The sequence below is a fragment of the Coenobita brevimanus genome, chromosome 98, assembly GCF_032717465.1.
Source record: "Coenobita brevimanus isolate Jiangsu-jjx chromosome 98, ASM3271746v2, whole genome shotgun sequence".
Classification (NCBI taxonomy): Eukaryota; Metazoa; Arthropoda; class Malacostraca; order Decapoda; family Coenobitidae; genus Coenobita; species Coenobita brevimanus.
The window spans coordinates 5529554-5545000 of record NC_137051.1 but is presented as its reverse complement, the minus strand read 5'-3'; the positions used below and the strand labels follow the sequence as shown (position 1 = coordinate 5545000).

The window sequence follows — 15447 nt, the reverse complement described above, 5'->3', positions numbered from 1 at the left end:
TCTCAGATAACTCATTTCCACTGTTCTCACCCTTGTCCTCCCAACAAGGTCCAAGCTTCACCTCCATACATTGGAGTTGGTATCACAATACTATCATGCAGCGACTTTTATACTTCCGTGTTCACTTCCCTATTTCCTACCACTGCTTTCAATGAACCAGCAACCTTTCTTCTTTGTTGTGCCCTTTCAAACACTTCATCCTCCAAACTTCCATCCTTACTTATCACACTACCCAAGTACTTAAATACACTCATATTTTCCATGTCTTCATCATCCAACCTTACTGTACATTCAGTGACTTCACTTCTCTCGAAGACCATAACTTTACTTTTCTCTACATTCGCCTTTAGATTCCATTTTTTACACACAATTCCAAACTCATTCACCATGCCTTACAGTTCCCTTTTGTCTTCACTTAACAATACAGTATCATCTGCAAACAACAGTACAGGAAGTTTCCAAACCAGTGTTGTAGGTCTCGAAACCGGTCTTGGTCTCGAGACCAGTTTGATTTTTTTTTTTTAGGCGAGGAAGAAGGAACCAAAGGCCATGAACCCGCAGTAACAGTTCCCTCCAAGAGAAAAACAAAATACAATAGAGAGCCAAGTTCAAGATCCGATCATTTTGAGATGCCTGGACACACTGCGTTTGAAAGACTGGAGATCATAGGCAGCAGGAAATACAGACAGAGGGAGACAGTTCCAGAGCTGACCTGTTGCATAAATGAAAGACTGGGAGTAACGGTTAACTCTTGCATTAGAGAGTTGGACAGAAAAGGGATGAGCGTTTGCTGCCAGACGGGTGCGTAGCACCCGTCGTAGAGGTGGAGGAATGCAAGCAGACAGTTCAGAGGAGCAGTGACCATTAAATTAGCGATAGAAAAGAGATAAAGATGCAACAGTGCGGCGAAGAGACAGAGGTTGAAGGGAGTCAGTAAGAGGAGGAGAGTTAATGAGACGAAAAGCCTTTGACTCCACCCTATTGAGAAGAGCTGTATGTGGGGAGTCTCCCCACACATGAGAGTTGTACTCCACACAGGGGTGGATAAAACCCCTGTATAGAGTCAACAACTGTGCAGGGGTAAAGAAAGAGCGGAGTCGGCTTAGCACACCCAATCTCTTGGAAGCAGATTTTACAAGAGATGTAATATGATCTTTCCAAGATAAGTCCCGAGTAAATGAAACCCCAAGCATGTTCAAGGATGATGCAGGATTAAGCTGAATATTATTAAACATTAGTGGGTATACCTGTGGAAGATTTTGTCGGGTTGATAGGTGTAAGAACTGAGTCTTAGATGCATTAAAAACAACCATATTATTTTTACCCCAGTCAGAGATACGAGCCAAGTCAGACATTAGGTGTGCCATAGCCTCATCCCTTGTTTGTTGAAGTAACTGTTGAGATGGGCGTTGTGGGAACCAAATGGAAAGGTGAAGGATGGAGTCATCAGCGTATGAGTGGATAGGGTTAGATGTACAGCTTAGAAGATTATTCATGAATAAAAGGAAGAGAGTTGGTGATAGGACAGAGCCCTGAGGAACACCATTGTTGATAAATCTAGAAGAACAATGGCTGTCTACAACAGCGGCTATAGAACGACCAGAAAGGAAGCTAGCAATGAAGGCACAGACAGAAGGATAGAAACAGTAGGAGGACAGTTTGGAAATTAAAGATTTATGCCAGACTCGATCGAAAGCCTTTGAGATGTCAAGTGCAATGGCAAAGCTTTCGCCAAAGTCCCGAAAGGAGGATGACCAGGAGTCTGAAAGGTACGTGAGAAGATGGCCAGTGGAGCGTCCCTGATGGAACCCGTACTGACGATCAGAAAGAAGGTTGTGATAGGAAAGATGCCTTAAAATTTTTCTATTGAGAATTGACTCGAAAACTTTTGAAATACAGGACGTTAAAGCAATTGGACGATAGTTGGAGGGTTGGGAGTAGTCACCCTTCTTTGGGACTGGCTGAATGAGAGCAAACTTCCAGCAAGAAGGAAAGGTACAAGTTGACAGACAAAGGCGAAAGAGTTTGCCTAGGCAGGGTGTAAGCACAGAAGCACAGTTCTTGAGAACAACAGGAGGGACCCTATGAGGCCCATATGCCTTGTTAGTACTGAGGCCAGTGATGGCAGATGTGGTCTTGGTCTTGATCTTGGTCTCACTTGACGTGATCTTGGTCTTGATCTTGGTCTCGAAGCTTCTGGTCTTGGAGTTTTGACTCGAGATCAGGTCGAGACCAACAATAAAAAGTGCATCGCGGCATGGGGAAGGTTGGAATTTATGATCATACATGGAGAAAAATCATGGCTGATTCGATTCACGGCGCACACGTCCAAACCATCTCAGTGTATTTCTCCTAATCTTCTCAACCACATCCACCCCACAACGTTCCTTCACTTCTTCATTCATCAACCTGTCCCTCCATGTCACTCCACATGCTCCTCTCATGTAACTCATTTCCACTGCTCTCACTCTTGACTTGTTCCTCTCTTGCAAGGTCCATGCCTCGCTTTCATACGTCAGGGTAGGGATCACAGTACTATCATCTCCCTATTTCTCATCACTGCTTTCAATGTACCAACAACCTTCCTTCCCTGCTGTACCCTTTCACGCACTTCATCCCCAAAAGTTCCACCCTTACTCATCACACTACCCAAGTACAGTGGGGCACCAATTTTCGCGCCTAATTGGGTCCAAAAATAATGCGCGAAAGTGGAATTAGCGAAAGTTGGGGCATTGTCTTTATGGCAAAAAGGCTAATTGGTTCCCGGTTATCCTAAAGTAACATCAGATTTTCATTTTCACTTGCAATACAGTACATCAAATCACTATTGTACATTGCATTGTGAGATACAAACAATAAAAACTGTACAGTACACATTATATGAGGAGAAACATACCACAGAGACCAGGTTGAGGTCTTTAATGGATGTTGGGGGTAAGTATCCAAGGTGCGTGGCGGGCTTATTTAGCCACGCCAGACGTATTGGTGCCACCTCTTGCTGCCTCGCTACCACTCTCTCTCTCTGCCTCCTCAGATGCAACTTGATGCAACACTTCCACTCTGTGCTGAATTTCCCTTTGTGCTAGGTTCTCTTGAACAAATCCATCGAAATCTTCATCCAGGTTAAGCTCCTCTATGGCCGTGAGAATCCAACACAATGGAGCTAGCACGCTCGTACACAATGGCGGGAATGGGTGGACAGAGTGTTGACATGACGTCATTCAAGATGGCGGTGGGTTGCGGGCGGGCGGTGCAGGAAATTCAAAGTTCAAAATATTGTCCCAAACCCAAAATTTGTGCGCGAAAATCGATTTTTTTCAAGCAAAAGTGGAAGTTAGGGAATATTTGGTGCATGCCGCGAAAGTGGATTCCGCGAATCCTGCTGTAGCGAAAGTTGGTGCACTACTGTACTTGAATGCACTCACATTCTCCATATCCTCACCATCCAACCTCACTGCACACTCTATGACCTCATTCCTCTCAAACACCATAACTTTACTTTTGTTTACATTAACTTTCAGATTCCTCCTCCTACACACTGTCCCAAATTCATTCACCAAACCTTGCAACTCCCATTCATCTTCACTCAACAATACTGTATCATCAGCAAACAACAACACCGGACGCTTCCAAATCTCACTCTCATTCATTAGAGCCACCCCCACATCCACTGCCCTACCTTGCACCTCCTTTACAACCCCACCCATGTATACATTAAACAGCCATGGAGACATCACACAACCCTGTTTCAGTCCCACATTGAGATCAAAGAACTCACTCAGCTCACCATCCACTCGCACCGTAGCCCTAGCTCCCTCGTACATACTCTTCACAGCATTCAACAATTTCCCCTCCACTCCATATATTCTTAATACCTTCCACATACCTTGCCTATCTATTCTGTCATAAGCTTTCTCCAAGTCCATGAAGGCAGCATACACTTTCCTTCCCTTCTCTAGATACTTCTCCACTAAACATCTTAGAACAAATATCTGATCTACACACCCTTTTCCCTTCCTAAATCCCCCTTGTTCTTCTCCAACTAGCTCCTCTGTCATATGCCTAACCCTATCAATGAGTATACTACCATATATTTTACCAGTCACACTAAGAAGGCAAATACCCCTATAGTTACCACATACTTCTCTCTCCCCTTTTCCTTTGTATAAAGGAACTATTATACCTGATTTCCAGTCCTCTGGAACCCTTCCCTCTTCCCAAGCCAATCTACAAAACTTCCATATCCACTCCACAACAATCTCACCCCCATACCTAAGCATTTCACCACACACTCCATCAATTCCTGGGGCCTTTCCCAACTTAATCCTCTTCATCGCCTCCACTACTTCCACCCTACTGATCTCTTCCTCCCTCCTCTCGTCTCTTCTTCTCCCAGCAATTCCCCAGCCACTTATACTCGCACTGCTCTCACTCTCTACATTCAACAAATCCTCAAAGTGCTCTTTCCATCTCCTCAATTTCTCTCTCTTCTCCACTAACAATCTATTATTCCTATCTTTCACTCCTCTACTATTTCCCCTTTCACACTGCCTTACTTTCTTTACCTCCTTCCAAAACAATTTCTTACTCTCCCTCCATTTCACACTCAGATTCCTCCCAAACTCTTCATCCATTTTCTTCTTACTCTCCTTCACCAGTCTCTTCACCTCCCTTCTCCTGCTCACATATACCTCTCTCTTCTCTCTCTCATCTTCTCCCCTACCTCTACTCGCTAACCATTCACTATATGCCTTCTTCTTTTGTTCCACAGCTCGCTTCACCTCATCATTCCACCATGCTGTCCCTTGCACACCCTTGCATCTCCTCTTCACTCCACAAACCACCTCACACGCTGCGCCTATCTCTTCCGTGAATATCTTACATACATCTTCCACCCCTTCCATCTGCTCTAGCTCATACCTTCCCAATCTTTCTTCCACTATGCTCTTATACTCTGTCATTTTCTCACTATCTTGCAATTTCTCCACTCTTCTCACAGGAGCTGCTTCCTCCTGTCTTCCCCATCGTCTCCTCAACCACTTTCTTTGCAGCTCTACCTTGGCCATCACTAAGTGATGGTCCGAGACTCCATTCCCCCACCCTCTCCACACTCTTGCATCAAACACTTGTCTTCTCATTCATTCATCCACACACACATAGTCTATCATTGCCTTTCGTTCAACAAGTTCACCATCCATCCTCCTCATTACTCTCCATGTATACCGGTGGATCATCTTATGACGAAAGTAGGTGTTGGCTATTGCCAACCTCTTACAAGCACAGATGTCCACCAAAGCACTACCACTCCCATCTACTTCAGCTGGCACACCCCACTGACCAACCACTCCATCCGCTCGTACATTCCCAACTTTGCCATTCATGTCTCCAATCAACAGCACTCTCTCACTCCTCTCAAACTTGTCCATACATGCTTCTACTCTCGCCCAAAACTCATCTTACACTCTTGCCACTCGATCCTCTGTCGGGGCATTCACACATACAATCGCCCACACTTGTATACCTACTTTCATCCTCATCATACAATCCTTGCACCCACTGTTCCATACTCTCTTATATTCTTCTTCCACTTCTTGCTTATCATCAGACATACTCCCTCTCTTGCCCTCTCATTCTCATTGACTCCCACACATATACCTAAACCATATTCCCATTCTCTCACCCTTTCACTTTTCCATTTAGTTTCAGTCAATCCACATATATCCACTTTTGCATCCTCAAGCACCTGAACAATCTCTCTCTCTTTCACTTCATCATTCACTCCTCTCACATTCCATGTTCCCACCCTAAGAATGTCCTCTGTCCGTTCCTTAGTCGTCAACGTATGGTCCGTCCGGGTCCAAATGCAGCTTTTAAATGACTGTGCAACCTTTCAACTAAAATAGAATCCTTTTATATCTTCTACATTACAGTACTTCTAACTTTTCAGTAATGGTTGAATCTCTAGTGGCTGAAGCTGGGTCCATATTCTTGACACTACGCAAATACGAGAATAAATCACAGTGTGGTGTGGGAGGATTGACTCGTAAAGACCCAGCCACAGCCTCCATCTCCCACAGCCACAGTGGGCAGAGACTGGCCATTGGAGAGGAACACAATGAAACCATAATCAACTTTGATGTACAAGATGACGTAAGTTGAGCTGAACAATGAGACACAAAAATTAAAGTGTTTATCTCATATACCATTTGGTTTTGTACAATGAAATAATAATCAACTTCAGTGTAAAGGGTGAAGTAAGTTATGCTATCAGTGACATAGAAGATTCAACATTTTTGTACAGCATTAGCCTCTTTCATAAAGAAGGCTTTTTTTTTTTTTTCCCTTGAAACCATTCATTTATATAATTCCCCTATCATAGTGACATTTTTTTTTTTTTTATCCTTGTTACAATACTTTCTTACAATTTTATCCACCTTAGGGAGAGAAATCAGACTCTGTAGGAGTTAATGGTGACTGTTTGTAAACCTGTCATTGCAAACGGTTTCTCCAACTTACAAAGTTGCTTGGAAACTGAAAGAATAAACTTTAAAAATGAAGTGTCATCTAAATCAAGGGGTCAATTAGAAGATTCATATTTTCAATCCATGGCATTTACATTTTAAGTAGTTTTTCAAAGTGACATTCAGATTCTCCTTCTTTGATTTAAGTTTAACAGTCCATCTCTACTGCAGGTCAACTCCAGTAATTCTGAGAATCTGTCAGAGTGGGATGGCTTAAGTGAAGAATTTTGGTGGGCAAGTGGAAAGCTGGCAGGCGGGGGAGTCCTGTCTCTCTCCTTCACCCCTCCTGAATGTGGTTGTCTCACTCTCAGGTGGGTGTGGATGGGTATTTATTGGATACCAGTATGTGTACCAGTTGTTCCTGTACAAGTATGTCTGGGATGTGTTCCAAAATACAGTATCTCCACTTGTTCCATACAACTGGTACTGTCAGTTGGGGGAAACTGGCAGATCAGCTTTACAAAACCAATGAAACAATATTCATTGTCCAATAACATCAGGAACAAAATTATAGAATGGAAGAGAGAATTGTATAGTGCTTTGCTTTTGTTGATTTGGAGAAATGTTTCGACAGAGTGTCCAGCAAAATAGTTAAGTGGGCAATAAGAAAGCTTGAGATTGAGGACTGGTTAGTCAGAGTGGTTATGGCAATAAATGAAGATGCTCACATTCAGGTGAGAGTGAACAGAGGTTTTAGTGATGAATTATTCATGAAATTTGGGGTACATCAGACTACAGTTTTATGTCTCTTATTGTTTATTATGGTCCTTCAAGCATTCTCACTTGACTTCAGAACTGGATTCCCATGGGTGGTGTTGCATACAGATGACTTGGTGTTGATCATGGAGAATGGGAGGGTTGTACAGGAAAGATTTAGTAAGTGGAGAGATGGAATGGGGTACAGCAGTTTGAGGGTAAATGTGGATAAAAGAAAGTGTGATAATAACAGAGAACTCTCCCTCCATGCTAAGGGGTCCTCATATGCAGCATGTGGTAGGAGTTTCATGTTGTACGGTAGTAAGACTTGGGCTGTAAAGGAGGAGGATATTCATAAGTTCAAACAGAGATGAAAATGATCATACAGACATGAAGTGTGACTTTGAATGACAGGCCTTGGGAGGGAGGGTTAGGATTGTGGATGAAGAATTGAGAGAAAGGATGGGACTTGAATGTAGTAGTGATGTGATGAGAAGGGGTAGATTGAGATGGTTTGGGGAGGTGAAGAGGATTGAAAATGACAGCCATAGGTATATGAACACAGATGTCACACAGGGAGGCAAAACATGCGTCAGCTTGACCGCCATCTTGGAAAGGTCGAGTGCACATCATTTGCTATGGTCTACTCTACAATTTTACTGCGTTTAACTTTTCTGAAATGCCACAATGTTATACAAACAAGTGAACTATTGACACCAGACAACAGAAAATAATTTTTCATGAGTAAGTATATACAATTTGTACTATACGGTAAATCAATACAAACATCATATAGCCCTGCACTGCTCAGACTGATGCATGCAGACATGCAGTACTTCCACAGTGAGTTTAGTTGTAATATACACAGACTTGTCAAAGGAATAATGTTTGACAGTACCACAATGCATTAAATTCTATTTCACTATGGTAATCAGCATACAGTACTCAGATTCTCATGTACCGAGCCATTTAAGGTAAAGGTCAAGAAAATCCTCGCCACCTCATTTTCATTTGTTCTTGCGATTTTTTGTTGGGATTGCACTGTGTGCACATTATCCAAGCAATATTAGAGTATGGTGAATATGTTAGAAATGTATTTACTCCAGAAAAGCAATGTTGGATGTCAGTAGTGTATTTTCTGGTGAAATGACTACCCTAATACAACCTAACCATCTATGAACCTAACGGTCTCAGAGGTTCAGCACTTCCAAGGTCATCTGGGGACTTGTAGTTCTATGTTTATTTCAGTTCATAAGATTCTAGCCATTAACTAGCTATGAAGCCTAGAAATTTCTGTGAAACTTTCTGAAAATATTTTCATCATCATCATCATCATCATCATCATCATCATCATCATCATCATCCAATCCTACACTGCCCCATGAGGAGCGTGGGAGCCTGGGGCTAGGCAGCTGGTTCCAACATTTAAGATGAGGGGGCTAGGCAGCTGGTTCCAACATTTAAGATGAGAGTGACCAGCCTCACTCATCCCTGAGTGGCACTGCATGAGCAATGAACCCCAACCACTCCTTGGCTATAACCTTCACTGGCTCAATCCAGTTGGAGTGCAATGATTACTCACTAAACCACCACGTGCCAAAATTTGGTTATATGGTTACCACCTAGTGTAGTAAATGGCTTCCTGGTGTACAGGAAACCATTAGGCTTGTCACTCAGTGTAGAACTTCAGAACTGATCTAGCAAGAAACTGCTTCAACATTATTCACTCTCACTAGAACAGTAGCTTATGCAGAAGAGAAAGACTGTTTCACCATCAGAATCAACTACCGTCCTCCTTCTGACAGACATGATTCTCAGCTACACCCTCAAATTGCCCTCAATCACTCCCTTAGGAAGACACCCAGAAATCCTTGTACTTACTCTGGACACAGAAGGATCTCTTCTAAACATGCTAATAGCATTGCAAAGACCTTTCATGAATTTGATGTACGGTACAGAAAACTCTCCCAGGCACCGCCCTCAAACAACAGAGAGAATCGCTGAGAACAGTATACAACAGTCAACATTAAATTAAGCAGGCCTGAGATGAGCCTCCAACATATCAACCACAGGATGAAGGGATGGATGGATGGATAATATCAACCAGAGATATTGCAAAATATAAAAACATACACAACAGTGGCTCGAGAAACCATAAGGAAGAAGATATGACTCAGCAAACTCTAATATCTTCATATGTTGAGTCTTGTTTATCATATTAATAACAAACAAGATACCAATGTGGGGAAGTCTGTGAGATTCAGTAAGCAATGGGCTTGGAAGTAAACAAAAGCTGGTCAAACAAACAGCCACTGTATACTACCCTGGTGCTTTTAACATTACAGTAAACTCTTAATTATCCATCATCACAATATCCAGCCCAACACAATACCCAGTGCTGTTGGCTCGTCTTTATTAAAGCAATATCTGGCAAATTATGCAATATCCGGCACCAAAATGTGACATAACTGGCAGTTCTATGCAATATCCAGCACTGAGGTGTACCAGCCAGCTCATAAATGGTAGCCAACTGGCACTGTATTACTGTATTACAGTATTTTTTCATTCCTTTATTGTATTTTATGCATAATTTCCATCTTTTACTCATAGGAAAGTTTTTAAGATAGAGGGATAAGACAGATAACAACGCAATAACTGACTCAACGCTGAATATTGAGCCAATGGGGGGTACTATGCAATATCTGGCACTTTGCTTTAACCCCTAAAACGCGGATCGTCGCGTTTGCGACGCTCGGCCATAAGGGCAGGACGGCGGGTCGTCGCGTTTGCGATTTTAGTAAATTTTGAATAACCGCGGGCAAGCAGGCTCCAGCTGGTATTGTCTATCAGTACCACCACCCTCTAGCTACAACTTGCATACTTTACCTTTGTACTACTGACCTCAGTTGTTGCCAAATATCGCGTTTTCCCCCCGTCCCCCCCCCACCACGGCCCGGCCAGCCTGGCTGTGATACATGGCAGCGCTCTGAGCGCTCAGAACTGTAAATCTGCGATCTCCTCTCACAAGCAGTTTATGCTACTAGGAAACGCTTGTTTCCCCAGTTGTAACACTAGCTTTTTTTCTCACGGTTTGCCTCTGTTTAGCGTCAGTTTACTGCAGGCTTTCAAAGTGAGATTATGGCGAGTTCTAGCTCTTCCCAGTCAGTGCAAGCGGCCGACAGGAACGAGAATAAAGTGGCGGACGTAAGGCAGAATAAAAACCGCGCTGTGGTGATCTTTTGGGAAGTAATATGATTGAAAATAATGTGGTATACATGTTTTTAGCTGTGAAAATGGAAATGTTTGTTGAGTGACGGGAAGACTGCCGCCACAGTGCATGTCGGCCGTACGCTCCGTTGATTTTAGCCTTATTTTCAGTGCTTATTGTACAAATACGGATTCCTAACTACCTTTACGTTGTAGTATAAAGTTTACTGTGACAGAATGAGGCTGTGGTAGAGGGGAAACCGGGTTGCTGGAGGTGTGAAAGTGAAGATTTGGTTACCCAACTTTGCAAGTCTCCACAAGTTCTTGGGTAGTCCACGAAGGCTCAATACCTGTCTCTGGAGAAAGCTGAATGTAAGTACTATCTGCCATACCAAGTATAATGTTCTAGGGTTAATCTCTGATTTTTGGAGAATATTTTCCTACAGGTACTCAGACCGCGATACAACCCCGCCACTCGGGGGGGATCGACTGTACACAGCCGCGTTTTAGGGGTTAACAGGCGTAGGGCTTGGCTGAATTACGCCAGATAATAAGAGTTTACTGTATATGACTATTGTACCTATAATAATAAATTATGTGATGATTAAGCACAAAAAGTACCATTATAATTGAATACAGCTGGTATACCCCAAATTAACAATGGAACTGGTTAAGTAAAAGCCTATCATTAGGTGGGATATCATATCTCCAGATAGATTTAACAGCCTTGAGTTTCCCCCCCAACCAAGTCCTAAACCCACCAAAATGAGTCCAAAAACAAGTTTAAAGCCAATCTAGATGGCCTAACAGCTGTAAAAGAAGCTAACCAATGCCTAACACCTATAAATAACTCACTAACACCAACAAATAAAATCCGAATATTATCAAATATTCATTTTTTTCATTCATTGCCAGACGCCATGTATCCCAAACGGGGTGGCCAATGGCTTAGAGTTAATTGTTTTACAGGGAGGGGCACTAATCCTCCACCAACCCCACTTGACACGTAGGGATGCCAACAGCATCTGGTGTTCCCAGGCGGTCACCCATCCAAGTACTAACCAGACCCAACGTTGCTTTCAAACTAGTAAACTGTACCTAAAAATAACAATGTTCACCCCACTTGTGACTAAAACACATAAATCTAAGTCTAAAAAAAGTGTATAAATCAACCTAAACACAATTTTAGTCTAAAATATAATAAAAATCAGTAAAAAAAAAAAAAAAAAAAAAATCGTTAAACCAGGTTCAGCCATTTTTTTTTTTTTACATGAGGAAGAAGGAACCAAAGGCAACAAGCCTGCAAAACTGTTCCTTCCAAGAGAAAAACAAAATACAAGAGAGAGCCAAATTCAAGATCCGATCATTTCGAGATGCCTGGACACTCTGCGTTTGAAAGACTGGAGATCATAGGAAGCAGGGAGACAGTTCCAGGGTTGACCTGTTGCACAAATGAAGGACTGGGAGTAATGGTTAACTCTTGCATTTGAGAGTTAGACAGAAAAGGGATGAGAGTTTGCTGCTAGACGGGTGCTACTCACACGTCGTAGAGGTGGAGGAATGCATGCAGACAGTTCAGAGGAGCAGTGACCATTGAAGTAGCGATAGAAAAGAGATAAAGATGCAACAGTGTGACGAAGAGACAGAGGTTGAAGGGAGTCAGTAAGAGGAGGAGAGTTAATGAGGCAAAAAGCTTTTGACTCCACCCTATTGAGAAGAGCTGTATGTGGGGAGCCTCCCCACACATGAGAGTTGTACTCCATGCAGGGGCGGATAAAACCCCTGTATAGAGTCAACAATTGTGCAGGGGTAAAGAAGGAACGGAGTCGGCTTAGCACACCCAATCTCTTGGAAGCAGATTTTACAAGAGATATAATATGGTGGTATTTCTACCTCCATCGCTAAGCTGAGGTATCGCATCTAGGGGTATCATATATCTAGGTATACCTGTATAACAGTAGCATGCAGCTGACTCTGAATATTGCGGGAAGTCTTTTGTGTCTAAGAATTTTACCTAAAATTACAGTCCTGAAAACTTTTGAATGCTCATATATCAAGGAAAGCAGCAATTGTGGAAGCAAAAGTTGCTCGAAAATATTCTGTGTGACCACAGCTTTAGACACACAAAGTTGCTACAACTTGTGACAAAGTTCCTGAATTGGCAATCCTGGAGATAGGTCCTGCCTCCTTTTGATGTGCATTGTCATGGAGATGAGGCAGGCATCACAAAAGTGTTCCATCCTCACATAATGGGTGGCGATGCTGTTTCTGCCCCACTTCCACATGCAATAGCAAAGTACTTGGATCGTATCTCGCCCCCCCCAAAAAAAAAAAAAAAAAAAAAAAAATCAAACAGACTACATCTTGCAAACTAGGCAATTAGCAATGTAGGAGTTCACAAAGAGGGTGATCACACTGTACACAACACATCCATCCATCCAAAAACCTTTAGCATGCCAGCATCTTTCCTGAAAGCCCAGTAGGTATTCATCCCACAAAAACTGTTCTTCCCACAGAGGCTCAAATTCACCCAGCCAAATCACATTGTAGCCACCACCTTCTCTGCTTCAGTACCAACATACAATACAGTTCCTACTGCTGCAGTTCACACAAATCTCCAGCATAACCTCAATAAAAGATTTCTAGTAACACCTGGCTGAAGGGGCCAGATTCCTGCAGTCCAACAGATTATGTGTATATGGACTTAGGATAAGGACAACAACAACAACAGCAACAACAATTTTAGATGGGAGTAAGGTAAATGGATATTTCATCAAAATTAATACAGTACCATATTTTATCAAAAGATGTTTGGAAATTAAGTGAGAGAGCAACTGGTAGAATGGTAACTCATAAAATCCTTACAGCATGTAGACTTCCTGGAAAAAAAGACCCTTTTGCTACAATTTAATATTTTTGCACAGCACATACTATGCCTTACCTGTTGGGAATCTGACACTTGTTGTGGGACCACAAGCCTACCCCAGTGAGCTACAGATGTTGCTGTGTGTTGACCATTTGGCTGCTTATGAGGTGAGATGAAATGTCACCATTGCTGCTTTGTATTTTCTTATTACTGTTGGCTGATATTTATGGATCCAGAGAATGGAATTAATGTACAGTACAGCTTTTGTTACACATAAATAGTATAAATTCAGCATGAAAATTTATGTTAAAATAAGTAGAAATTGTAGAAATAGTTGTATATACTGTACTGTACAGCACTGTGTAAAAAATGAAGGTACTAGTAATAAATGTTTGATAATCCCTGTTGAAAACAAACAAACAAATACACACACACACACACACACAGGTTTTTGGTATGGGTATTTGAAAGTCCATATCACCTCTGTTAGGTAGCCAGTCAGTACAAAAGGAAATATTGCATCAACTGTCACTAACTGCTGCATACAATTGCAGTGGAACTGAAGTAACCATTCTGTTGATGTCTAGACTGCATCTGGCACTATGACTAGGTTGGCAAAAATAACTGGAATATCAGCAGCTAGAGCACTGAGCTAGCAGTAAAGTTGCTAAACAGACCATGAGAATATTGGATTTGCTGGCAGTTACATAACCAGAACATCAGTGACAAAATAAGGGTCATTGATAATTGAAAATGGTCAGGGAAGAATTCACTGTTGTGTTTGGTCAGTGATGGAGTCATTAAAGAGTTGGCAGCTAAAACTCTGTATTGCTGGCAACACATATATTATGCCTGTAACAAGTGTTTGCAAACAAGTTGATGTGTTGACAGTTTTAATGGTTGGACAGTAGTAGAGTTATGCTATAATACCAGCACTTTATTGTGGATGAGTTACTAAGCTTGAATGGCACCTAAGCAATAACAGTAACCATGAAGAATGATAAACTGATGCATTAGCAAAAATCAGTGATCATTACAATGGATCATTGTTGATCAAGTGATAAGTAATGATCAACAACCATCTAAATTAATTAGCTGGCAGTGAATTAGCAAGGGACTGGAGAACTGGTGACCCTAATGCCAGATCATCAGCAACTCCAGCCAGAAGCTCAGTGAAACAGGGATACATGGAAGTGCAGGTGTTTAAAATACACAAGAAATATGTATGCTTAGTTGAAGCACTAGAAGCCGACTGGAGTTTGGTATATAGCAGAGGCTCACATCAGTCATAAGTAACCCTATCTGCAGTGTCTGCTTCATGTACAGCCAATGGGGAACTTGAGGAAATCATCTGCCACCAGATGTCTCACACTGTTAACAGTTTCTCTGCCCTGAGTACGCGTTCAGTTACCATAATTTTTCTTTGTTGATGTGGAAACCTGTGTGGCAAATTACCGTCGTACACTACTGAAGTAATGAAAATGCTTTGTAAAAAAAATAATAGATGAGAAACATTGCTCTCATTGTTTTATTTCCCCCCAAAAGAAGCCCAAATTTGAAAACCTGGCACATATATATTTCTTTTTGTCATTTTTAATGAAGCTGCTACAAAGCTGAGTTAAATCTTAACTCCTGAAATGTTCAATTTATACTGCAGTTTTAGCTAAGCACTTGTTTTGTATGTTTGTGTCCAAGCTCAGACACCATCCCGGTTCCAAGGTTTGATGACCACGTGCCCCTCTGTGCCTTCCACTCAGCCCTATAGTATGGAGAGGCTTTCTCATGGGTAACACCGTGTAATTTATGTAGCCACCACCAGGGTGGCACTGGTGTATCGGGAGCCATGTTACACCACACCTGATGCCCGCGTTTTTGTACTGAGCTGCTCTGCGGGTTTTTGAAAGAAGCTGATGATTCCAGAAAATATAGCGCCATGGACCACTGTGCAGCTTATGGATACAAAAATAGGCACAGGGATTCATCAAAGAGAGATGGCATTACATTTCACAAGTAAGAAATATATCTTGCTAATTCTGTAACATTACTGTGGATAGTCTAAAGACTTCCCACACCATTTCAACACCATTACTTCGACGTAAAACAGCTTCAACATCACTATCATTTCAATGTTAATACTACACTATCTTTTCCCTTTCT

The 15447-nt window shown here is 42.0% G+C and overlaps 1 protein-coding gene across 1 annotated transcript in view; it reads left to right on the top strand.

Annotated features, from left to right (window-relative positions):
- The window catches only part of LOC145414074 (uncharacterized), a 68530-nt gene that overhangs the window by 8471 nt on the left and 44612 nt on the right, over positions 1–15447 (top strand). The window contains exons 3-5 of the mRNA XM_080283638.1: positions 5948–6150; positions 6693–6832; positions 13349–13457. Coding sequence (XP_080139764.1) covers positions 5948–6150; positions 6693–6832; positions 13349–13457 — 452 coding nt within the window. The remainder of the gene's footprint in view (positions 1–5947; positions 6151–6692; positions 6833–13348; positions 13458–15447) is intronic.